This window comes from Hippocampus guttulatus, chromosome 6 (assembly GCF_054856545.1).
Source record: "Hippocampus guttulatus isolate MCC_2025c chromosome 6, RoL_Hgut_1.0, whole genome shotgun sequence".
Taxonomy (NCBI): Eukaryota; Metazoa; Chordata; class Actinopteri; order Syngnathiformes; family Syngnathidae; genus Hippocampus; species Hippocampus guttulatus.
This window is the reverse complement of record NC_141266.1, coordinates 7681116-7707377: the sequence shown is the minus strand read 5'-3', so window position 1 is coordinate 7707377 and position 26262 is coordinate 7681116. Positions and strand designations below refer to the sequence as shown.

The window sequence follows — 26262 nt, the reverse complement described above, 5'->3', positions numbered from 1 at the left end:
GTGTGTGTGTGTATTTTTGTGGGGGGGACATTATGACATTGACATCTTTACACATTGACAATACAAGAATTTGAGGTTTTAAGACCCAGGACCAACCTTTTTTATGTCCTGTTTCAGGTGCTGGATCTGAGTCGGGTGGGAAAAGAGGAAGTTTTCTATGGGCCAACGTTGCCATTTGGCTCAAATGGGATAGCAACTTGTTTCCTCCCTGCTCCATATTTCACATGCCCTAACCTTCAGACACTCCAAGTACCCCAACACAGGATTGCTTCCGTTTGAACCACAGCAAATGCAGGACTGAAGAACAACCATACATTTGACAGTCAGTATTTGCAAATGTGATTTGGGGGAAAAAAAAAAAAAAAGATAGTATTTACTCGTATTCACACGAGACTAACTCTCCTGACAAGACTTGCTGCTGTCCTATCCCAAACCCATTGTGTTTCCCTGAAATGCAAACCAGCCATCCTGGTGTCTAGTCATTAAAAAATTAATAACAATAATAATTAATGTGTAAATCATTAGATGCAGACAATAAATGCAAACCCCGGAACGTAAATACTTTAACCCATTTCATTATTCACTCTGTATCATGTCAGTAAACTTTAACGGCAAGATTTTGTTTTTGTTTTTGTTTTTTCAAACCTTGAATGAAACACACTTTGGCAGTGTACCGGTACATACATATCACCCTCTGTCATGACAGAGATCCATAACATGTTCAAGACGTGTTTATTGTGAAATAAAATGTTTGCTTGTCATTCTCGGTACATCAATGCATAGATGACTATTTATCATGCTGATTTTCAAAGCAGTTTCTACCAAAATAATTCAGTGTGGTGCTGCAATTCCCTCGTCAGTCTTTAAGTGAATAGTGTATATCGACTTTCCAAAATAAATGACTTGTGTATTAGGTGTGATTTATCTACTGTGTTATTGTCCGAGCTGGAGCATTCATAGAAAGCGAGGGATTAAGCTCCCTGATCATTGAGCAGCAAGAGGTAAGTGAACAGTAAATTGAGGCAATGCATGAATTCTACAGCCACCACTGAGAGTGAAGGTTGAAGTTGCCCAACAGAATGTCACCGATGTGAGAAGGAAAAACAATACAGTGAAGCAGGAAAATGACCGAAATAGAGGCTTGGTGATTGCCTTTGTGATTTGGAGCAAACTTAAGTCACACTTCAAGAAATGGCTTGCAATCAGAAAAACTATAAAATATTTGAGCCTTTACACATCATTTTCCCTCACAATTGGGAACTCTGAGCTTGCGACCCACTAGAGAGATCCAGCACCTAACTGTGATCACTTCATATAATCCGAGTAGAATACGTCCAAAATCTGAATTGCATACTTAATTGCAAATTATATGCTTGTACAAATTCAAGTCAATACCTTCTTTACAATATATACAGTATAATACACTGTACAACATGCATAAACAACCAGTATCGATGCTGTAGTCTCCCTATAGTGATTACACAATTGCATATTTCTTTTTTAAAATACTTATCTAACATGATCAATCAAAATTATTAGTATTTTTTTTAACAGCTCATGTATTGGACATCAATCATGGAAGGGTACATCATGCTCCTGTGTCGACCTGGTTGAAAAAAAAAAACATTCAAGTCAAATTTTAGTTAATCCAGCATTGACTCAATGTTTGTGCCAAACAAAATACAATTGCATGGACGTTTTTTTTTTTTTTAAGTGAATATTTGGGTTGGTAATAGAAAAATATTTGGCAACAAAGAATATGACAGTAGAAGATGCTACGAGCTGATTTTAGGTCTTGGCACTTTCGTCTGCTTCCAAACTTGAGATTTCTGCCTGCCCACTCTCCCCAAGAAGACACAGCAGTTTCTTGTATGCACTTCTGTTGAAACAAAAAGGTGAACTTGTCAAATCAAGCAACAACAATGCAGTGGATTTGTGCGCTTGCTCACCTTAAGGTGGCATTCTTGCCCAGTCCTTTCTTGTGTTCGTTGTTTCTCAGAGCAAGAGACAGGGTGGGAATAAGGGCTTCAACAACAGGGGGATCTAAAACAGCCACCGTCTCGAGAACGGTGTAAATCTGCCTGTCATACACTCTCGCATTCTCGGCCACAAATGACCTTGGAACATAAAAGAGAAAAACGGTAAAATCATGAAGTGTAAGCCAAGCCTACTGACTGCAACACATTAATAACGGTTACCTTAAGACCGACAACAGCTGCTCACACGGTCCTTTTACACACACTGCAGCACATCGCTCGACCACAAGTTGTACTGCATCCGTGCTTGTCTTCCTCACTGCACAAAAATATCAAGCATGGGATGTCACCGAAAAATAAATTCCAGTTGAGTGAGAAATGAAGACATCTTGACAGCACAATACATTCTAAATGAAAAGCCATTGTTTTTCATTTAGAATGTATACTTTTTCGAGAGGCCAATTGCTGCCAATATCTTACATAAAAAGGCATTCTGATTGTTGATGCAACATTGTCATTTCTTGAGATGAATATGTAGTTTTCATTCGCCGTAAACAATATTGCCCAAAATTATAAAAATAAAATGATTAAATATTTCACTGTGTGGGGCGGCCCGGTAGTCCAGTGGTTAGCACGTCGGCTTCACAGTGCAGAGGTACCGGGTTCGATTCCAGCTCCGGCCTCCCTGTGTGGAGTTTGCATGTTCTCCCCGGGCCTGCGTGGGTTTTCTCCGGGTGCTCCGGTTTCCTCCCACATTCCAAAAACATGCATGGCAGGCTGACTGGACGCTCTAAATTGTCCCTAGGTGTGAGTGTGAGCGTGGTTGGTTGTTCGTCTCTGTGTGCCCTGCGATTGGCTGGCAACTGATTCAGGGTGTCCCCCACCTACTGCCCGAACACGGCTGGGATAGGCTCCAGCACCCCCCGCGACCCTAGTGAGGATCAGGCGGTTCGGAAAATGGATGGATGGATTTCACTGTGTGTGTAGTGAATCAACATAACGAGAGCGGCGCTCTTTGAGTTGAATGACTAAAATGAACAAAATGTCCATCCATCCATTCATTTTCTATGGCGCTTGTCCTGATGGTTTTTGCTGAGCTGGAGCCAATCCGGATAACTTTGGGCGAGAGGCGCAGCACAGCCCGCACTGATTGCCAGCCAATCACAGGGCGCACAGGCAAACAACCATTCACACTTATAATCACATCAATGCATAATTCGTCTAGAAGTGTCAAAAGTCTTTTTTGTCACCTACCACATGGAAATTACGGTGTCCGCCAGAGAACTGTTGTGACCGTAAAAATCATCAAATGTAAAATCACCTCATACATAAACAAATTTGACCCAAATAGGACCTGCACAAGCACAGAAGGAGAACCCCCCACGCTGTTTCCCTCAATAATCTAATTGATTGGCGGGCACCTGTAGCGTGAAAATTGGAAGCAGTCAACAAGCCCTAACCAACTGAAGCTCACCCTGAGGGTCATTGACCAGCATCAAGCAGCGCAGTAGAGCAGGAAGCGGCAGAGCGAGGAGGTCGGGGTCTGAGTCGCTGTTGCGTCTCAGAAGTTCCAACAGGAAAAACAGGACTGATGCGAGGCGAGGTGGAGGACAATGACCTTGGAACTGAAGGAAGCTCCCGCTAATAGCAGAAAAAAAAAACGTTTCAACGTAAATTAGAGCAGATTTGGGCAAGCCATGCCAAACTGACGTGGGAGTTGAAATTCAAACTTCGAGCAGATTTCATGTCGACCGACCAGAGGACCTGCAGGATGGTCCTCCTCAGCGAAGCTCCGGTGCCGTTTGGGATGGGCTCGCATGCACCGAGAAGCACGGGATGATTGGCGATGCTGCCCAGTGAAGCTGAGGCGGGAAGGAAATGGTCAAGATATCTACGGATGATGGAGTGGAGCTGCTGCTTCAGGTACACTCCTTGCGACGGGGCTACACTAGAAGCCACCGACAGACCCTGCAGGGATTTTAGTACAAGCATCATTTTCTCTGCTCCCAAAAAATATCTTGAATGTTACAGTAAGACAGTGAGAGTTTTCTGATGCATTTAGCTTTAGGCATATACAGTATGTCTGAACATAGAGGCCAACTTTTCTTCTGATGTTGTTTTTTCAGATTATATAGCGATCTGGTTCATGCACGTTGGACCCAAACCTGTAGATAGAGTGGCAGGCTGTTTCTGAGAGCTGTGTCTTGCTGAGTGAGGTTCTGAGGGAGGAGCAGCCGATCCACAATGCGGAAGAGCAACTGCTGCGCCTTGGATGTGACCAGCAGGGGGCTCCAGTGCTTCACGACGCAGCCTGGCTCACAAGGTCCAAGAAAGACAGGCAAACAAACGAGTGACAGTTTCCTGACCCCGCAGGTCAAACATCGCCATACACACATACTCCTGAATTTTATCATGTGACTCTTACCGAGTGCCCAATAGGCCAGCTGAATTCCTTTCTGATTCTTGCTGACCAAAGAGGGTTTAATATATTTAAGGACGTCTCCCAGGTAGTCCAGCGCTCTGGTCACCATGGCTGAACGCTCAGAAGAAACCTGCAGTGTGCCGTAGACTCTGCTTACAGCCTGACACAAGCGAGAAGCAGATAAGCGAGTTTGGAAACCTTTACATCCAGGCGCTGCGTGACTGTCGGGCAAAAATTCACAGGGACATATGCGGAATACATCTCTCATGTATCAGTATTGTATATAAAAGGTCCAGTTTGAATTTCGACGAATGCGTCGGCCTTATTTGTGTGAGACTTGCAGTTCTCAGCAGGAGGTTAAAAAAATAAAATAAAAAAAATTCCCCTGAAATCTAAACACATACTTGGTTGCTTTAGCTATAGTAGAGTACATCTATCAATGATGAGTGTACGTTACCTCAACAAACAACTCCAAGGCTGAAGTGGGCGTCGTCATGGTGGCCGGGAGAGAGAGGTTCGCTTTCCGCAGAAGACTCTCCACCTCGGGAAGCATCAGCACTAGGCGGGTCAGTTCACACAGCTGCTCCTCCATAGCGAGGCCTGTATCGGAAGTCAGGCACAAACACCACCAGGGTTTCAAATTCAGATCTAAAACAAAACTCAACTCAACTGTATTTAGAGAGCACTTTAAAGCAGCCATTGCTGCAGACAAAATGCTGTACATGGAGCAACTATCATATGTACAACAATAAAGCAATAAATCAGGAACAAGGACAGTAGAAAGCACCAAACAGTTGAGAGTCAAATGCCAAAGAATACAAATGAGTTTTGAGGCGGGTTTTAAAGCTGGGCAGCGAGGAGGCTTGCCGAATGTTCAGCTGGAGGTCATTCCAGAGAGAGGGGCCAGCAACGGAAAAGGTTCAATCCCCTCTGAGCCTCCACTTAGTTCTTGGTACTTCTAATAATGTCTGGTCCGCAGACCTGAGGCGCCGGGCAGGTGTGTAGGGGCGGATGAGCTCAGAGAGGTAAGGTGGCGCGAGGTCATTTAAAGATTTGAAAACAAATAATAGGATCTTAAAAAGAACTCTAAAATGTATAGGGAGCCAGTAAAGGGATGCCAGAGTAGGAGTTATGTGCTCCCTCTTACGAGTACCAGTCAAGAGGCGAGCAGCGGCATTCTGGACCAGCTGGAGACACTTAATGGAGGACTGGCTGACTCCAAAGTAAAGTGCATTGCAGTAATCGAGCCGGGATGTGATGTAGGCACGAATTACGGTCTCAAAGTGCTCATGAGAAAGGAGAGGTTTCACTTTAGCCAGCTGCCTAACTAAACAATCACGATATCGCCACTGTCATTACATTCCTACAATTTATTCAGTTGAGCTTGGACTGGAAGGTTGTATTCCAAAATCATCTTATGTGAAAAGTCGTTTGAAAGTTGAACCCTGAGATGCGGGCAACTGAATTATCTAGTCCAAGACGGGAAAGAGAAATTTCCAAGTCAGTCACCATAGTAACAGATCCTGTGAACCTGACCTGCTCGCTAAATCTAAAATGATATGATATGACAAAGCATTTTTGGTGGTCCATTAATAACTCTGGAACACAGAAGAGTGCACGAGGAGAAGGTGTGCAGGAAATGCCCACATTTTAAGGTTGCTCCACCCGCAGCGTGCATTTGGCTTGAGCGTAAATGACAGATTTGAGTTGGGCGGCAGCAACCAGAAAAGCTGCACACTTTTCTGACCTATGCACATGGGAGAATATGGCCATCCTGGTCTACGAAGCAGTGAGTTGAATGTGGAGATAAAATCGTGTTCAAAAAAAGATTTCTCATCTTAATATTTAGCGAACGGATTGTCTAGTGTCAATTAGTATGAATACAATCTCAGAGATGCCTTGCCTGTCTGAATTTGATGTCTCACTTGAAGCTGCTTCCAAGGAGGCTACGCCAATGCAGGACTGCATCGAAATGAATGTCAGATTTTATTCGGCAGTGCCTTTCAGCTCTGATCTCAAGTGCGACTAAACATTAAGTAGGTGTATGACATAATAGCTTATCCAAACCTATGTTGTTGCCCTTCGCTGCCAAGGCATTGCTGTTTTTTTTTCTCCAAACAGAATATATTTTCATCGTCACTATGCACTAAAACCTCCAATTACAAGGGGGAATTCAATAAATTAAGTTGAATTTTTTTCTCTCTGTTGCCATGGTAAATCGACATATGCTCACGTGGTCGTCAAAGCCTTTTGTTGTGGTGTTACACATGAGATTGAATTCTGCTTAGTTAAACTATTGTGGAAATACATTTTAGCTCTCAATTTTGCCGCTTCTACAATATGTAACAGTAGCATGACATCCATCCATTTTCTAATTGATGACTTCGGGCAAAAAGCGGACTTAAACCCCGGCCGAATTGATCATGAGTCGCCAACAAGACCTTTACGAATGGGTGGGAATGAATACCACATCAGCTGCACAAAACAGTCACGACAGTCAGTAGCTTTGTGCTTTATGAAGTAGAACACACAAAAAGGAGTGATAAATTACTCAAGAACACACAGCAGAATTGGAGAAGAAATGAAACCTTGGGAGAAAAAATTGCTTTTACCTGCTCTGCTTTCAGATCCACCAAGGTGTTGCTGTAGAATACATCGGAACCAGGCCCTGACTGACAGACTTTGTGACGACGCTGACAGAATGACGCCACGATTGCCGGTGAGTGACTCCAACAGCTCTCTGAAAAAGACAGATGGTCAAAGGTTTAAAAGCAACCATTATTTGGTGCCACACGGTGAACCCGGGAAGAACAAATGGCCACTACCTGATTCTTTTGCGTGAACACTCATTAATTAGTACGTGACAGAGCACACTGGAGGGGATTTTCATCAAACAAGCTTTGGTATGGTCGCAGTGGGCAGTACCTGTTTTGGAGTAGATGCGGAAGGTAGCGCGTGACGAGAAGTGGATGAACCATGTCATCCCAACCAAAGTATTGCATGATGGACTGCACGGGAGTGGGTTGAAGGTCCTGCGGGGCAGAGGCGGGCAGCTCGAATGCCAGAAGAGTGAAGCCTGAGGGCATTTCAGAGTCATTCAGAATAATAAAGATGCCCATGTGTCAGCTCGTACATGCAAGATCCGTGCGCCATCTTCTGTTTCTGTCATCTACTGTCACAGTTCCAAATTGACCTTCCTCACCCTTCATTTATGAAAAATCTTCAATCGATTCAAAAGGCAACAAAATTTAATTTGGCCTCAACTCTTCTCTCTGATTGTTTTTCAGGCTGTTAGTCACCTTTTCTCCCCTGATGAGGATCCCACTGATACTGACCTGCGGCCGCATCTGCCAACTGAGCCGGAGGGGTCTGAGAGAGGCGTAAATTGCGGAGGAAGGGGAAGAAGTGGGCCCAAAGTGCCAGTGCTAACGCTAGGTGGGGCTCTTTCACAACAGGGTTGGTAGTCATCCGGGTCAAGGCGGGTTCTGACTGGACATGCTGTTGATGTGCCCGTCTGGAAAAACACAGATAAACAAATCTGTCCAATGCAAAAGTCAAACCTAGTGTGCAAGATTACAACCCCCGCCAAAACCCCACCTCTTTTTTTTCCTCTCTTTATTATTCATCCCGTTTCTCCACTGTTCCTCTCTCACTGCTTCTTAAGTGTTTTCTTTCTTCCCTCCTGGGGGATTACTGGCGGCTGTGGTGTGCTGCGGTGTGGAGCAGCAGAGTGTAGGATGAGATCGGGAAGGAGAAGAGGATATTATGGGTATAGAGGGGGAGCCTAGTTGCTGATCCTCTGTACACACAATGTACTTTGGCTCTTCTGGCTCATCCCTGGCCCTAGCCGCAGCCTCACGAGCAGCTCCACAGTGGCTGGCATTAGCCCAGATAAGCAGCTGAAGAAGCTGTAATCTCATTTAGACTGGAGGTGATCCTTCTGTCCCCCTTCGACTACCCAGATGGGGGTGCGGGGAAGTAGGGGTTCGAGGTGTACAGCGAGCACAGGCTAGGAACCCCCCCCCCCCCCCCGCCCCCTCCCCTCCCTCATACACACACTATCCCATCCCCATCTGTACACACAGACACACACAATTCACTTCTTCCCTTCCAGCAAGGTTGCATCTAATCCAGAGAGAGCTGAGACAATCGATTAGACTCTGAATTCATTAGCCTCGTTACTACTGCGGAATGGGCCTTTCACACCCATCAGCCCTCATTGTACAAGGCATCATCAGAGACCCTACTTAATCCTGCTAACTGACATTCCTTACAAGGTGTACCCGCAAACATACAAATACATTCAACCCGGTGCCAACCCAACAAAAAGACGCCGTTTGGATCCTCTCTTCCACCTATGCACTTTGCAAACTCCGAAGGTGAGTCCCAACCACCTTTCACCCGTCCTTCAAACTACCCCCCCCCCCTCAGCACACACACACTACAGACACCAACGAGTGTTTTTGATTTGACTTGAGATGTGCTCCACATTCACCTGGCAAAAACAAAAGGCTAGATATCAAGTGAGAGGTTGTAATGACCTCAAAGGAAGGCCTGCCTTCTATTAAGCCAGGGCGACTGGAGTTAATTAGTTCTGCTGAAAACAGATCCAACAGGTTGTGCCATCGCCGGCTCACCTCATCAGCCGGCGGCACCCCCCACCTTACCACAGCCGAGAGACATGGGAAGGAATAAAGCTGAGGAATTAGGCTTGGGACTGGCTTCTTGTATAAGTGCCATCAAGGGTGAACACTCGGACGCTCCATTTTCTCAGCCATTGGCACAATAATCACCGTAATGTGTGCAGATTCCACGCGGCTCTTAATAGGTGTAATGATGCACCTGCTAAATTTGCCAATCAAACAAAATGACCACAATTAATAATTGCAACAAAAAAAGCAACAAAGCTTTATACTGTAGTCTCTGCTTTCGGTTTGAAGGCGCTTAATAATACGGTATCAATTCTGTGCGTACTGTATATAACAGCAAAAACAGCATTCGGCTTGTTCTATTTAAAGATTTGACTGCTGTGTAAAACAATAACAGTACACTTTGGTGGCCAAAGTCGATAATGTGCTCACAGACAAACTGCTATGAACTTACTGCGCATTCAAGTTGGTTATTTTTCACACAAGGTTTGAAGCAGTCTTTTAACATTGTGGAAGTTTCATCGCTGGGAAATAAAAACAGATGCAACTATTATCCCATGTCTAATTTAAGACTACTGTATTGTACAGCAAGTGAGAGTTGTAGCTTATTGAAAATAAAGGAAGACTAATGCAACTTAACTGTTGTAATTAGTAGGCAGAAATGACTGCAAAGTTGCCCTTTGACATCAGCTTTAGTTTTAAAGTCCATAAAACATACTTATGCGCTGACTATGGCTCTTCCTAATTCACGGCGGTTCCACTTGAGTTACATTCAACTCTAGTTACAATTCGGAAATATCAATAGAAGACAATAAAACACCCAATTTGGTAACCTTGTAAAAATAAAGTTTGTAGTGTGTCTGTGAACAAATATTCATCCTAAAAAATACTTGTTTTATGAACATTGTGACCACAATTATTCCTGAACTGCCATATCTTATATTTTATGTATTGCATCTAAGCGGGGGAGGCACGATGGGGGACTGGTTAGCATGTCTCCCTCACAGTGCAGTGGTGCAGGGTTTGATTCCGGCTCCTGCCATCCTGTGTGGAGTTTGCATGTTCTCCGCTGTGCCAGTCTGGGGTTTGTCCGGTTTCCTCCGATTTCCTCCCACATTCCCAAAACAAGCATGGCAGGTTAATGGAACTCACAAAAATGGCCTTCGGTGTGAGTGCGCGCGAGAGGCTGTTTCTCTATGTGTGCCCTACGATTGGCTGGAAACCAATTCAGGGTGTCCCCCGCCTACTGCCCGAAGACGGCTGGGATCGCCTCCAGCACGCCCCGCGACTCTTGTGAGGATTAGCGGACTGGAAAATGGATGGATGGATGTTTTGAGAGCAAACATCAGTCGGTAAAATGTAGTTGAGCGGTCGTCCTTTGTAGTAAGTCTCGTATGCATGTATTGATTATTTCAAATTTTGATTGGAGAAAAGGTTTGCTCTTTCCACTTTTAAATGTTTGCTTCAGCCTTTAGCTTTGAGTTGTTGCAAAAACCCGATAAGATGCAGATAGAACTTTTCAATAGATATAGAACTTTTTTTTTAATGAATTAGTCATATATTGTTCTGCTTCTTTGTTATGAATCATACTTTGGCTATTATATCGGCACACGGGTACATATGAAATTGTAAATATTGCTAAAACTCACGTGCACTGTTTACTCGTGTCGTGTCAAATCCTTGTACCTCCTAAATAATCACTTTTCAGTAGACCCCCAAAATGTCATGCTTGTTCAACTGTAAATATTTCTTCGCCAAAGCGAGAAAGCCAAAAGAGAGAAAGCCATTTTTCAACACTTTGATGAATAAATTGTAAAAATAGTGTAAGCAAAAAAATAAAAAATAAAAAAATCATCTTGAATGAATGAATAAAAAAATCTACCAAATTTTGAGGTTTCGGGCTGATGCTCGCAATAGATTGTATTTTTATGACTTGGCGGCGGGAGGCTCTGTCTCGCTCACTTAAAACCAGGAAATTGTCGTGTGCAGCAAAGTTCCTTCTGGCATCACTTAAAAAAATGCAGAGAACTGTCAGCCAATCAGATGTCAGTGGCATCGGGGCCTTCCTCAGCCTGCTTTCCCAAACCAGGTTGGAAGAGAAAGAATAGTTCCAACACCGCCCGGCCTCCAAAAAGTAAAGAATGTGTGTTTATTAACAGTATATATCCTGCGTGTATCAATGTTCTTTTATTTCATACAAATGGCTGATATTTCAGATATATTCCGATATATATTTGACACTATATTTTTTTAGCCCGCCTTATCGGTGTCTGCCCCAAAAATCTCATTCCACCGGGTTCTATTGGGCGCAACACCGGTGTCGGGGTAGATAGGCATTTATTCACCAGGCTTTTTCAGACAAAATCCATAAATTGTGGCCAATAGCGCAGATAATTACAATAACACGTGGTGACATCAGTGCCAGCATTGGAGATAGGGACTGCTTTCAACACAAAGGGCCAAGATTGGTGAGTCTTTGTCGCAAAACCTTCTGGTGGCATTCCGCCTGCCATGCCTCTGACACTATTTCAAAACCTGGCAAATTTGCAGGAAGGCTTCAACCCTGCAACTTTCACCGGTGGTCAGTGTAAAAGGGGCTTATGTGAGAGAGAGTAATTCAGTGGGAGAAAAAAGAATAATGAGAACGGCTGAAAAGCCTGGGTGGTGATTACTCTCACCTGAGCTGGGCGAGGACAGTCTGCAGAAAGCCAAGAACAGAGTTGAGTTCAGACTGGCGGCAGGCTGGCAGCAACCACACAAAGCCTTCATTGAGAAGTTTTTCCTCTGATAGGTTGAGCCTGGTGCTTGTTTCGAACACTTCAGCCACCCCCTCCAGGTATGATCCAAGAGGCCCCCAGAGGGCAAGCTTACGAGACATCTCGGTAGTTTTATTGTAGAACTCCTTAGCGATATCACTGAAAGATGTGGCTAGCCCACTAGCAAGTGGGCCGAGATCCAAGCCCCTCTCCTAGATCAAAGAACACAAATGTCAAAAGCGCTTGCACAGATGAATCAAACGGACTGGACTGGACCATGCTTCGGAATTATTCAGCAGCTCTACTTTTTTTTGATGATTGAACATACCTGAAATAACAACACCAGTGCCAGCTGTCCCCTCCACACCAGTGTGCGGTGTCCTGGGGGGCAGTCAGATGGCAGGAAGCCCAGCAGCTCACAGGTTTTACTGGCAACATCCTCCAGTTCCACCTTCCTGGCAACCACCAGAAACAGGAGCAAGAAATTCATGAGCCCGGCCTCCGTCAGCTCCTTCATCTTCTTAGAGGAGAACTTAGAGCAAATCCTGAAAAAGGACAAAAACAATGAACACTTTGGTTGATAGTATAGTCATTTATAAGATAGAAACGAGTGCAACTATGAAGCGCAGATTTGGCAAAACGTAAAATGTCTATCGAATCACTTCAGAAGTAACGTGTCCTTTTTCAGTCCGCAATGACTAAACTTCCCACTCTGGCGATGCTCTCTACCGCCTGCCTCCATCCCCCTCACTGCACCAAGGGGGAAATCTGCGCTGTCTGGCCGGCCTTGAGAGTGTGTGTGTGTGCGTGTTTGTGGGTTGGGAGGTTGGGTGCATAAAGTGGGAGAGGGAATAAGAAAAGCGAAACACCCAGCATTCTGTTAGATCCTGAGGGCACTGTGGAGAAATGCCTTTAAAGATCATGTTAAATGTCAGAGACACTCAGACACACAGCAGTAGGCGCTTGGTCCCTCTCTACAGCCAAACCAATTTACTGCAACACCAGAGAAGGATCAATAAAAGCGCGCGCGCGCACACACACACACACAAACACACACACAGAGTCATGCTTCCTGTTCACATTCTGCTCACCTGGTTAAACAAAAAATATATATACCGGTATACTGAGCCCATTTTCCCCATCTCAGGTGAGTTGTGATGCTGCTGGGTCAAAACGCCAATAGTGCCAAATCCCAAGATAAACTTATATCAAAGGTATAGGGCTGTAGCAATTTGAAAAATAAGTTGATTGCATTTTTTTCCCTCTCTTTGTGATTGTAAATTTAATATTGGGATATTATTTTTAAAGGTCCATTTCTCATGTTTTTTTAAACAAATTTAAGCAATATATTTATATTTTCATACAAGACATAATTACACACACACACACACACTTAGACTGTATATAAAGCCATCTGACCGACGAAATGCATATGGCATGTAAAAAAAGATGCCGCCATGAGTAGATGTTCTCCCCACTGTTCTGTTCTGTTTGTTAATTTGAGTGTTTTCTCTGCAGCCAAGCAGATGTTCGAAATTCCTGGTTCTGGATATCAACATGGCCAATGTGTCACGCATTAACCTGGCCATCATTGATGTCTCCCTTGGCTTACGCAAACAGTCGAGCCTCCTGAGGAGGAAGGAGCGATAGCATTGGTTGAGGTAACAGTAAGAGGAGGCGCGGGGTGTGGCTGGAGGGTAGGGGGAGAGATCTGGACATGTTCCAGCCTAGTCTGGCTGAGTACACACATCCACCAGCCCCCCACCAGACAAGCCCCCTTGCTATCCGTGTTGGAAAGCACCAAAGCTTTGCTAAGGCGCATTAACCGCCACGCTCGTTAACTAATTAGCCCCCATGTCTGCAATGATGCTGAGAATATTCCAGACAGAGGGAAGACATTAGGCAGACTTATCTATGGTTGCCTCATTTGGGTGGCCAGCCTGTATGTGATATATGAGGATACCGGACTAGGTGATGTTGCTGTTACACATGCATGAACAAAACACAAAACAGTGTTTCCCAACCTTGGTCGAGCCAAGGCATCAAGAACACTTTAAAAAAAAGTATGAATACTGAAATAATGGCGATCTTGTTTCAATTTACTCACAAATGTACATAGTGGGTGCATCATCTGGGCCTGTTTAAATCACAAAAAGCTGATTCACTAGCAGGAAGCCATAACTTATTCTCTAGTTTGAATGACAACAGGTGATCGCTTACACAGGTTTAGTTGTAAATTGTCCGTGCCCGTCATCACATCACAGCGCTGGCATAGGTAAATGAACACAAATGTACAGTGATCCTTCGCTATTTCGCGGTTCGTTTATCGCGGTTTCAGTGCATCGCGGATTTTTTCTAACATTCATAATTTTTTTTTCATATACAGTAATCCCTCGTTTATCGTGGATAATGGGAACCAAAACCACTGACAATAAACGAAAATCCGCGAAGTAGTGACCAATTAACATATACAGGTAAAAAAAAAAAAAAATATATATATATATACAGTATATATATGGCGGCCCGGTTGTCCAGTGGTTAGCACGTCGACTTCACAGTGCAGAGGTACCGGGTTCAATTCCAGCTCCGGCCTCCCTGTGTGGAGTTTGCATGTTCTCCCCGGGCCTGCGTGGGTTTTCTCCGGGTACTCCGGTTTCCTCCCACATTCTAAAAACATGCATGGCAGGCTGATTGAACTCTCTAAAATTGTCCCTAGGTGTGAATGTGAGCGTGGATGGTTGTTTGTCTCTGTGTGCCCTGCGATTGGCTGGCAACTGATTCAGGGTGTCCCCTGCCTACTGCCCGAAGACAGCTGGGATAGGCTCCAGCACCCCCGCGACCCTCGTGAGGATAAAGCGGTTCGGAAGATGAATGAATGAATGAATGAATGAATATATATATACAGTATATATATATATATTTATATATATATATATATATTTTTTTTTTTTAAGTTCGCAAAAAGTCTACAAACAGTCCGTGAGAAGCTGCAAAACAACAGCGGGTCACAGAGAATATACAGTACTGTGCTCCATGTATATGAAAAATATATATACTGTACATATTTTTTTTAATGAATATGTTTGAAAAAATCCGCGATGCACCGAATCTGCGATAAACGAACCGCAAAATAGCGAGGGATCACTGTACACGTAGTACAGTACTGTATATGTTGCTCGATGTGACTCCCTGTTGTTTTGCTGACTTTCGCAGCTTCTCGCGGAACATTTGCGGACAAAAGAAAATTATATGTTTACTGTATTTTGTTATTCTTGTTTAAATCTATTCATGTAAAGCTTTAAGTCATGTTAATTACTTCAAATTGACTTCTACATGCATGTATACCATTAAATTTGGCTTTCTAAATATTATGTACATGTACCTATATGGAGGGGTGGGGGTCGCTACTTCGCGAATTTTCGTTTATCGCGGGTGGTTTTGGTCCCCATCAACCGCGATAAACGAGGGATTAATGTATTTGTAATAAGTAAATAAATGATTTTTGGACAAATGAAGTCAGTTGAATCATTTCCCACAGCACCTGTGATGATTTCTCATAGCACAACCAGGGTGCCGAGAATCACTGACCGAAAAGAGGACACGCTCTCTGAAAACACACTGCAATTCTAGAAAGAGCAGGTGTGGATTATGTTGTTTTTCTGTGACGAAGAGCAGGTGGTTGACTCCTGAGACACCGGCTGAACTTGGAGACAAATACATTTCAAAAGCTTCTGGCAAGATGAGATCTTCCCAATGAGAGTGGAAAGCATGGTTAAGTGCAATTACTGTATGAAGCTGTATGTTGGGTGTGTGTTGCGGGTATGCACATTTAACACATTGAGATTTGGTTTCGTGTCACCAGTCGAGCTTTACCTTCCTTTGATCTGTCTCTGTGGTACTCCCCCCACGCTGTCCTGAGACAGGCATAGGGCCAGCACTCGCAGAAAGATGTGGAATGAACTGGCCGAACGGTACAGTTGGGTGTGTCCTGGGGAGAGGAGGGGAGACGGCTCACAGCAGTTGCGTGCCTGCTGCAAAAGAGACAGGGGCGTCTTGCACAAAGTGCCCAGGCCGCTCACTCCAAGCCACGGCACAGTGAATGAGGCACCCTGGGGATTGGAGAGACACAGCAGAGCAGGCAAACTACAAATGACTATGGAAATTGACAAGAAGCATCTTAGCGGGGCAAAGAATGTACAGAAAGAAAAACAGACAGGGACCAAAAATCTGACTCTATAGCTGCCGCAAGATTATGTCAAAGCACTTTTCTCTTAGAAACGGTTCTGGACTGTATGATGGAAGCTCCTCCCCTCACTTTAAAATCAATACCACCAGATGGCAGCAAAGTATTACTTTTGTATTAGACGAGGCTTTGGCCTGAGTACCAAAACTGTGAATATGTGGGGTTTTCAGTGAACAATGCTGGCTAGGTTCCGAAACAATCAGCCACTAGGTGAATTCACAAGTACTGCATCATGAATATGCGGGGAACATTCCTTTTAAATATGCCATTTGTAGGTGTCTTGCAAGTCAGTCAAAGTATTTTACATGTTCCCCATGGGTCTAAAAAGCAGCCACACGAGGACCTGGAGAAACATCTCTCATGTACCACATTTTCTCAAATGATGGCTCTTATAGATTGGATAGCATAGACCTCATTAAGCGAGAACCAGTTTATTTTGGAGTTTCAAAGAGAAAGTGATGCCAAACTTTCCACGGCAAAACATGCTAAAATGACGACAACATTACAACAATATACAACTTCAAATTAAGCCCTCCACTCTAACAGACACCAAAGCCTTAAAGGAGCCCAACAACACAACACAGACACTATAGGAGGAAATACAGTAGATTACGACGGGATTTAACATCACTATGGCTGTAAATCACTTTTCTGAACCAAGTATTACGCCTCACCAGGTTTTTGCTGTAGTAGTCCCAGAGGATCGAGACGGCGCTGGTACTGGGTTTCCACAGCAGACACAAAGAGAGACAACAGTGCACATGCATTCTGACCTGCTCCTCTGCAAGCCCTCCCTATGATTATACAGATTATACAGACAAGTACACGTTCATGCAGTGTGGTGTAGTCATCAAAACTGAACAAATAAAAAAGACTGGTTTTCATTAAGTTTGACCAGTTAGTTGAAGATGCTGACCTGTGCCTTGCAAGTCAACTTCAGCAACTCCTCCACAAACGTCCAATTGTCATCTTGGAATTTCTGCAGGGATGGGCGAAAGAGTATGAGACATAAAAAAAAATCAAATCAACACTTATTAACATACAATTATTAATATAGACCAAATGTTCTCAAACTTTTTACACCAAATACCACCTCAAAAAATAATGTTCAGCAAAAACGAGGAAGAGGTTTTATTCCAAAACAACATACTTGATATTATGGTAAGCCACTGTAATATGCACGGATGTTTAAGTACTTGTACTTGAAAGATGATTCAATTAAGATCTATTGCACAGAAAAGAAAAAAAAAGCAGCTTGATAATGTAAAATGCAAATGTTTCTTTCCATACCCAACAGTTAAAAGAACTGTACTCAAGAAATGTGCTGCACTTGCTTAAAAAAGTCAATGTAACTTTGTGAACAATTAAACATTTAAATCAGTGATTCTCGCATACCACTAGAGTGAGCCATCAGACAAAGTACTAATACCACCTTTAATTGTCATACCCCAATTTGAGAATCACTGATATAGACAATATATTTCAAATTGTGTTATTCATATCTCTCTCTATCAAACATGATACAAGGACGCCAAAAATACTTCCTTACCACAGCCATGATGATAAAGTCAAACTCTAAACAACCACAAACGTCAACAAAAACAGCAATAAATATGTATCGTTTTTTTTTTTTGGTTTGTTTTGCTTTTAAATGAATATTTTTAATCGTGTCAATGAAAGCTGAGCATTAGAATCTTTGTTGCATTGAATCATACTGAATTGTGTGGGTGTATGCAACAAACTGCCAGTGAGTCAAGTTATGTAAATGTGCCCCTTACCTCATCTTGAATTATGCCATTTTGACTGTACTGGCCTAATATTGCTAGATGAGTGAGCAGCCACCATGTGAATCCTAGGGGGTCCTTGCAGTGTGTCGGGAGGCCACTGAACTGTTCTGCTGCAGGTTTACCTGACACTAGAGGCCTCAGCAACGAGTTCATATAGCTCCAAAAAGACTAAAGGGAGAAGAGAGACAATATACTGTATATTTCGTTGGTGCAAATGTGCAAGTAAATGCTTCAATTTTAAGTGTCAGCTGAAGACAACATTACAACTTACATAGACCATCATACTTTACGCCGCTGGGCCAAGAGGAGCACTTGGCAATAAAATGGCTCACCAGTCCAATACAAAAATACAATATTATATTTTTATTTTCCAATTATTATGATTATTTTTCTTTTTTAACAATATTGTGAGTTTTTATACAGTATCGTGAGATTTTTATTTTTTTATTTTGCCAACTTCCCCACAATATCGTGATAATTATTGTATTGTGAGGTTCATATCATGATAATATTATTTTGTGGCATTTGCATGTTGTTACATCCCTAATTGGCATCTACATCACCTGTGAGTGTCGCCTTTTATTCCTATATTGCAAAAGGTGAATGACAAGGATCCATAGCTCTTTGGTGCAGGAGCAGAGGTAATGGTGACTGCTGAGAACCTCTGTTGGCCTCACCTAAAAAAAAAAACTAACAAATAAATAAATACATAAATAAAATAGTACACTTCATTACAATTATATTCATTGTAATAATTTGCCTTGTGATTGCCTCGCGACCAGTTCAGTGATTGTTCTCCGCCCAGAACAAGGACTGGAGCTAGGCCAAGTTGTTCAAACATTACATCGTTAGTCTAGCAGCAAGCATGCCGAGCAAAACGATTTTCCTCTGGCTGAAAACATGCTGTGGTCCAACCCTTGATCAAGAAACCTGGTCTTGATCCAGATGTGCTGTCAAGTTTCAGGCCCATTTCCAAACTGCCTTTCATTTCCAAAATTCTGGAAAAAGTGGTGCACATGCAGTTGAAATTTTTCTTGGATGAACATAACATCTTGGAGGTCTTCCAGTCAGGTTTCAAGACGATGCATAGCACGGAGCCAGCCCTGTTACGCGTTTCTAATGACATCCTCCTGGCAAATGGCGCTGGAGACCACGTGTGTCTAGTTTTATTGGACTTAACTGCAGCATTTGATACAGTGGATCACAGTATTCTGCTGACTCGTTTGCAGCACTTGGTGGGCATTGGCGGCAGTGCTCTTGAGTGGTTTAGGTCCTATTTAGCTGACAGAACCTTTTGTGTCAGCCTTGGCTGCTCTGAGTCACGCACTGCTCCCCTGTCATGTGGTGTTCCACAGGGCTCAATTCTGGGGCCTCTGCTGTTCTCGCTGTATCTGCTCCCATTGGGTTCCATCTTAAGGAAACGTAGTATTCCCTTCCATTGCTATGCAGATGACTGCCAGATCTATGTCCCACTGAGCAAGAAAGACGCCTTCTCATTAAGGCCACTCCTGTCCTGTCTGGAAGAAATCAAAACCTGGATGGCACAAAATGTCTTGAAATTCAATGAAAAGAAGACAGAGGTGATATTGTTTGGTCCCAGTGGCCCTTGTACATCCCATCCTGTAGACTTGGGCCCCCTGTCTCCTTATCTTAAGTCAACAGTCTCAAACTTGGGCCTTAAACTGGACAGTGATTTCAAACATGATCGGCAAATTGGTGCCGTTGTTAAATCCAGCTTCCTTCACCTTAGACAGCTGGCCAAAATAAAACCTCTCCTCTCACATGAACACTTTGAGACAGTAATTCATGCCTTTGTCACATCCCGGCTCAATTACTGTAATGCCCTTTACTTTGGAGTCAGCCAGTCCTCCATTAAGCGCCTTCAGCTGGTCCAGAATGCCGCTGCTCGCCTCTTGACTGGTACTCGTAAGAGGGAGCACATAACTCCTACTCTGGCATCCCTTCACTGGCTCCCCATACATTTTAGAGTTATTTTTAAGATCCTCTTATTTGTTTTCAAATCTCTGAATAATCTCGCGCCACCTTACCTCTCTGAGCTCATCCGCCCCTACACACCTGCCCGGCGCCTCAGGTCTGCGGACCAGACATTATTAGAAGTACCAAGAACTAAACTGAGGCTCAGAGGGGATCTAGCCTTTTCTGTTGCTGGTCCCTCTCTCTGGAATGACCTCCCACTGAACATTCGGCAAGCCTCCTCGCTGCCCATCTTCAAAACCCTCCTCAAAACTCACTTGTATTCTTTGGCATTCGACTCAGCATGACTTAGATTTGTTCTTGGTTTTACTGTTTGGTGCTTTCTACCATCTTTATTACCGATTTGTCTTACTGTTTATTGTGCATGTTAAATTGCTCCATGTAAAGCACTTTGTATGCAGCGATGGCTGTTTGAAAGAGCTCTATAAATACAGTTGACTTGACTTGAAAATAAGATCACGTGAAAGCGGGCATCACGTTGACACTCTTGTTCTCAAACATGTATGCACTGTGTAAATTTGATTTTCCAAGCTGTCCATTGTCAGTGAATATAGATAGTTGGAAAGCCTGTGAAATTTTAAAACTAGCCGCCCAAAGAAAGCTGGGCTAGGGTTCAGCATGGCCGTGACCCTCGTGAGGATAAGCGGATCAGATCATGGATGGATGGATAGAACTGTACTGAAAAAATATGAAACGACAGTATCAGCCTTCTCGACTGTCATCATGATGGATTGAATTTGAATCACAGTGCTTGCTTAGATCTCTTTTCTGTTCGAAAAATACATTTTAATCGATACAAGCTACAGATATCAAGGGCATATCTCAAAACTAAGGCGTGGTACCTCAATGCTTCATGCCCACCTTGCTGTATTTCCCCATGGCCAGGCCGGTTAGGTCACACAGGAGGCTGCACAGGTGCTCCTCAAACAGACTGGTATCAGTCAAGTTCTCTCCCGTCAGGTTCATGAACTGGTGTGCGTACACCACCCGGCCTGGGCAGAAGAGGAGCTAAAACAGTGAGGACAACATCTATAGGTCAGAAAGAGGTAGCCTGCTCTGCTAGCTGCACTATACATCAACACCAACCTCAATGCAAATCACCTACAGTAGAAGAGGGGAAACTGCACTGTCCAGAAAATACAGTATTTGCTTCTTCTGTCCCTGTTAAACACTTTCACATTTTCCTTTCATTTAAAAGTCTTCTTCCGATATGTTGTTCATGTGTGACAATGACATCATTTAAAATCTTTCACATCTTTTACTACGCCAGGGTAAGCTTACTGTATTTCAGAGTACGCAAACATACTGTACAGTACCATGCATCTTGTGGCCCAACAGGTGGAGGATCTCCAAGACTGACCAATGGATGTCAAGGTGAAGGTGTAACAAATGCCAAGAAGGAGGAAAAATCTGTGGACACAACACAGAATATCCCACTGGCACAATGAAACACCACACAATCTTTCGACTTCCAGCACTAGCCTATCGCTGCCGTCATCGGGCATTAGGTGAGGGACACCGTGAACTGGTTGCCAGCCAATTGCAGGGCACACATAACAAGAAACAACCATTCGCACTCACAGCCACACCGAGGGGCAATTGAGAATGTCCCATTAACCTGCTATGCATCTTTTTGGAATGTGGGAGGAAACCGTAGTACCCGGAGAAAACCCACACAGGCACGGGGAGAACATGCTAACACCCCCACAGGAAGGCCGGAGCCGGAATCGAACCCTGTACCTCTGCGCTGTGAGGCCTATGTGCTAACCAGTAAATCACAGTGTCGGCCCTCAATAAGTGATGAATTTTGTATTTCATACAAAGAACACTTACATGATCTTCTACTAGATGAAAAAAATATGTAATTGACATATGTATGCTCTTTTTGTGACAATTTTGTTTGGTGGTCTGCCGTGTGATTTTTCAAAATTAAAAAATGTGCCTTGGCTTCATATAGGTTGGGGATCCCTACTCTGCAGCATCTTCAAGCTTATCCCATGTCAGTGGTTTTTAACCTTGTTAAAGGTACCGAACCAGTTCATAGCACATTCACCGAACACTTCATTGGTGAAAAACAAAAATACGACTTTCTACAAATTCAAAATATAAAAAACACATTTATTAAAATCAGAAAAAAGTAAATAAAATGTCTATACATATGTTTGTTTTTTTAAAATAATATGACGTACTATCACAACACTCACACGTTGACTACCGAGTGAACTAAATTTCCCGCAGCACTGATTGGACAAGCAATGTAATGTGATGTGCTCATCTGCAGCCAGTAATGACCAAGTGGGCGTGTCATAACTAATTGACATGTTCAGGGATGGCAATGGCTAGTGATGAAAAAAAGGGGCGTGGCCCGGACGACCAATCACAACAAGTAAGACATCATACACATCCAATCGCAGGGCTGTTTACAATCGGAAGATGGAAAGACTGATCGGGAGAGCTCGTGAAAACTCGATGATAAGGTACCTGACCCCCCCCTAAAATTTTCTCAACGGATTTAGACGATTCACAAAAATGATCAATTAAAGAAATAAAAAGGCGAATTTCCGCGTATCCGCAGAAAATTGCCATCCCTGCATGTTGGGTCGAGTGTGTCTTAACCTCCATGGCAGAGGCTCCGTCGAACCCCTGACACCGATTCACCGAACCACTGGGGTTCGATCGAACCCAGGTTAAGAGCCACTATCCTATGTATTTCTTCACAGAAGAGCGCCGGAACAAACGGTAGCCCCAAGTTTCAATTACATAATACCTAACCAGCAGGAGTACCTTTCCAGGGTTCTGTATAGTGAAAGCATTCTGAATGTTGGCAGGCAGGTCTTTAAGACGGCCAATGAGCAGAATGATGCCAAACAACTCCTCGACTAGAACAGATGGAAGTTGACCCTCCAGCTCCTCAAAAGGGTGGGTTGGATGTACATCAAGGCTGCAGGAAACCCTGAGGTATCTGAACACAAAAATTAAAATGAAAAGGATCACAGAAACAGTGTACAGAAACCCAGACAAGTGCCAAGGGTGGGATCATTTTGGTAAGGAGATTACCTGTGTAGGAAGACTTTAACATATTGAAGAAATAATACACACTGCTGTCTGAGCTCAGAGGCCTCATAGTGAAGGTTAGATCGTTGACCTAAAACACAAAAGACATGTTGCGACACAGACTATGTCGTCTTTATGTAACCAATATATCATGAACAGAATAGAAACTTGAGCTGTCAATTTTAGTCCAATATCCAACTGATTTCTCCACGGTCACCTTGAAACCAAATCTCAATATATTTTGATTGATGTTAATGTGTTGCAATGACTTTATGTGAATTAAGGATCACAAATGGATTTAGTTATTCACAGTATGGCTGTATTAATAGCCTATTGTGGAGATTTGTTTTTTGCCATTAATGCTGAAAGCCAAACCATTAGACATATTGTGGGATAGATATAGAACCATGCTTACCAAAGTCAGGTGAGATGTGCTGTGCCATAGTCTCAAGCATGTAGATTTTTTGCCTGAAATTCAACACCAAGCAGTAAAAAGTATATTAGTGAAACTTGATTGAGAGTTTTATGTTGACAAAAACTGTTTGCTTATTTACCACTGTCACGCATAAACAAAAAGATTAAATGAAATGTTTCTTCATATATGATGGTTGTGTGGGTTTTTTTTAGGCTCCTATACTCACATACAGTAATTCCAAAATCACGAACGTTAAATTCATTGAAAACTCAAAATTGTCAATAGGTGTGAATGCGAGCAAATTGTCGTTTATCTATGTGTTGTGCAAGTGACTGGCAACCAGGCTATGGTGTTCAAGCTCACCTGCAAAAGTAATTAGCTTAAGTAGTATAGAACAGGGATGACAATGGCTAGTGATGAAAAAAGCGGAAAGGGGCGTGGCCTGGACGGGGCGTGGGCACTTACAAAAGTGGCACAAACATGCTGAAGATGAAGTGTATTCAATTTACACACTATTTGAAACTTGAACAGAAAAAAATCCCAAGATTGTTCACTATTCTTTCAAGTGAAAATTTGTGCAATTTTGCTTATGCATTCCTGTGAGCACCAATATGTAACTTCAAATTTGCTGCTCAAAATCAAAACTAAAAAAGGAAACACATTCCCTGCCATATTTAAGATTTGTTTATTACTTGTATTCATAAAGTGTTGTGTAAATGTGATAAAAAGCTGTTGATTCTTACCCCATATAGTGATAGTGAAGTCCCACACTGTTTACTATATATGGGTTATGAATGTATTTTATTATATAAAGTGGATGTCTATTTACAGTATATACAACAATATACAGTTTCATGAGGTAGAATACTTTATTTTCTCTTCATTTTAAGCTTTTTAGCAAGCGCTAAAAGCTTATTGATCCTCTCTGTCTTTTTCCACTCTCTTTTTAGCCAACTCCTCTTGTTTTTACACATGATCCAGGCTGTCAAAAAGCGCTTGAGATCGAGTAGTTACTTTTCAGTAGAAATGTCTGTTTTTTTCTATTAGAAAAGGCATTGACGCACAGATGTTTCTTGGAACGTGCAAAATGAACTGAGCTTTGTGTCTTAGTTTACCTCAGTAGACCAAAGAGTAGCTTCGTTGATTCAACCAGTGCTGTCTCTGTAACCCAGGTTAAACCAAAGATTTCTACTGTGTCACTCTCATAGTCTGCAGGGGCTGGATCGAGACACAACAGCAGCCTGTGTAGTGGGTCCATTTCATGTTAGTATGGTTTCATATCCTGTTAGTTTCTATTTTGTACATTAACTCAGGAAAACGCCTTTCAATAACATAAAAAAAATGGTTTACCTTTTCAGTGAACCACTAGCTGTGTATCCCTCATCTGAGAGAGATCCAGTTGGATTCTCCTTTGCTTCAGAGCAACAGAACCAAGGTGGTTTGGCTGGGGAAAGCTCACACAGACCATCTGTTGGGGAGACTGGAGGGGTGAGGGATTGGTTGAAGTCGTCTGCCATGCTGCTACTCATTGTCACCTCTAGTCATTTAAAAAACAAACAAACAAACAAATCAACGAAGAACACACAAAATGCCACAAAAAGCATTGCAATATTTTCAGGTTATGCGTTAATTGTCATAATACTAATGTTATGCGTTTGCAGTTCAACCTGAGATTTAAAATATAACGTGCCCACGCTTTCGAGATCGAAACATTAGGTTCAAGTTATGTTAGCAATGTTTACAGTGCCATTCAGTGTTTATTTACTTGATTCCGATCAGGGCAAAACTAGAATCAAGACAATTAAACTGCACTATCAATCAATCAAACTTTATTTATAAAGAACTTTTCAGACATAAAAATGCAACTCAAAGTGCTGTACAGTTAAAACATTTCAATCTTACAACATAAAGAGGACCCCCTCCCCTTCAACATATACACATCTATATATCACCACAAGATCGTACACACAGTCACATGCACACAAACAAACCCGAATGATCCCGATGTTATTATACTACACTATAACATGAACGAACCTTTATTGTTGTTTATGTGAGGTAATATTCCGCATATTCGTGACAAGGATGGCAGCTTTTCCAAATGTCGCCCTACTGTTTGTGTTCCGGCAGTGTCCCGCGCGTTTGCATTGCGCATGTGCGAAGCCAACATTAAACTTTTTGATTGGTCCAAAGTTCAGTAATGGGCGTGGCTTTGTAAAAACACAGAGGTAACAGGAGGAGTCGCTCTTCGAAGGTTTACAATCCGAAGTTAAACAGCACTTCCGACTCTGGACACGTATCATGCCACTGGAATTACAAATTGAAGAGTGAAGACCACAAAGCCTAGCTGTAGTTACGCTGCTTGACAACAGCAAACGTATCCTTGAATTCTTTCCCGCTTGCCTGAACACCATTCAGGGTCGTCACGGGGAAACATCTCGATACATTTCTACCTGGCCTCTGCTGAAAAAAATGGAGAAGCAAGATATTAATGTTAATTTGTTCACAATGTTACCAAAACAATGGGGATACTGTATTTGTTTGATAGCATAAAGCTTGAGCCAAAAAAATGGTCATAAGAATGCATTCAATTTCATTCATATTGTCCGAGAAGGATTCGTTATTGATTACAAATATTTCATAGTTCAGATATCTCTGCCAGTTATAAACAGGGACAGGTAGAATAATTAATTGATTGTTTGAATGTGGTCAAGATCAAAACTGAAATTCTTCAAGGTTGGAAAAAAAGAAATGTCCATACATTATATTTCAGCAAAGGATTTATGGATTTGAATGTGACATTTGATCATCATGGTTTGAGGCTGTACTTGCATGTACATTTGAGAGTCACTTTTACTCAGATTTGGCAGTGACCGGTGGCAGACACAGCATGGAGTGGGAAAACGACATTGTTGATTGCAAAGGAAAGGTCAGGTTGACAGTAGGGTAGTTTTTCTGTTTGATT

General features: G+C 42.8%; 2 protein-coding genes across 4 annotated transcripts in view; one reads left to right on the top strand and one right to left on the bottom strand.

Annotated features, from left to right (window-relative positions):
• Positions 1–920, top strand: part of klhl32 (kelch-like family member 32) — a 38389-nt gene extending 37469 nt beyond the window's left edge. For all 3 annotated transcript variants that reach the window (XM_086113059.1, XM_086113057.1, XM_086113058.1), the window contains one exon: positions 118–920. In XM_086113059.1, the coding sequence (XP_085969185.1) occupies positions 118–279 (162 nt within the window). In that variant the 3' untranslated portion in view covers positions 280–920. The remainder of the gene's footprint in view (positions 1–117) is intronic.
• On the bottom strand, positions 716–25452 carry mms22l (MMS22-like, DNA repair protein). Its single transcript, XM_086113056.1, has 26 exons — positions 25335–25452; positions 24648–24834; positions 24413–24538; positions 23298–23350; positions 22886–22973; positions 22613–22790; positions 21145–21238; positions 20690–20820; positions 18397–18510; positions 17825–18001; positions 16963–17025; positions 16721–16840; positions 15677–15912; positions 12132–12348; positions 11726–12015; positions 7734–7912; positions 7324–7474; positions 7011–7138; positions 4856–4998; positions 4402–4558; positions 4142–4287; positions 3733–3944; positions 3451–3617; positions 2199–2295; positions 1950–2117; positions 716–1879 (listed from the first exon to the last, which is right to left on the bottom strand). The coding sequence occupies exons 1-26, from the start codon at positions 25450–25452 to the stop codon at positions 1789–1791; spliced, it is 3831 nt and encodes a 1276-aa protein (XP_085969182.1). The 3' UTR covers positions 716–1788.
• Between the last annotated feature and the right edge of the window lie 810 nt (positions 25453–26262).

Excerpts from the sequence above, each read along its gene's own strand:
- mms22l (XM_086113056.1), bottom strand. The coding sequence starts at position 25,452 with ATGCGCAATGCAAACGCGCGGGACACTGCCGGAACACAAACAGTAGGG. Across the intron at positions 24,539-24,647 it reads GCTAGTGGTTCACTGAAAAG|GCTGCTGTTGTGTCTCGATC; the intron begins GTAAACCATTTT and ends CCCACTACACAG. Across the intron at positions 17,026-17,824 it reads ATGGCATAATTCAAGATGAG|AAATTCCAAGATGACAATTG; the intron begins GTAAGGGGCACA and ends CCATCCCTGCAG.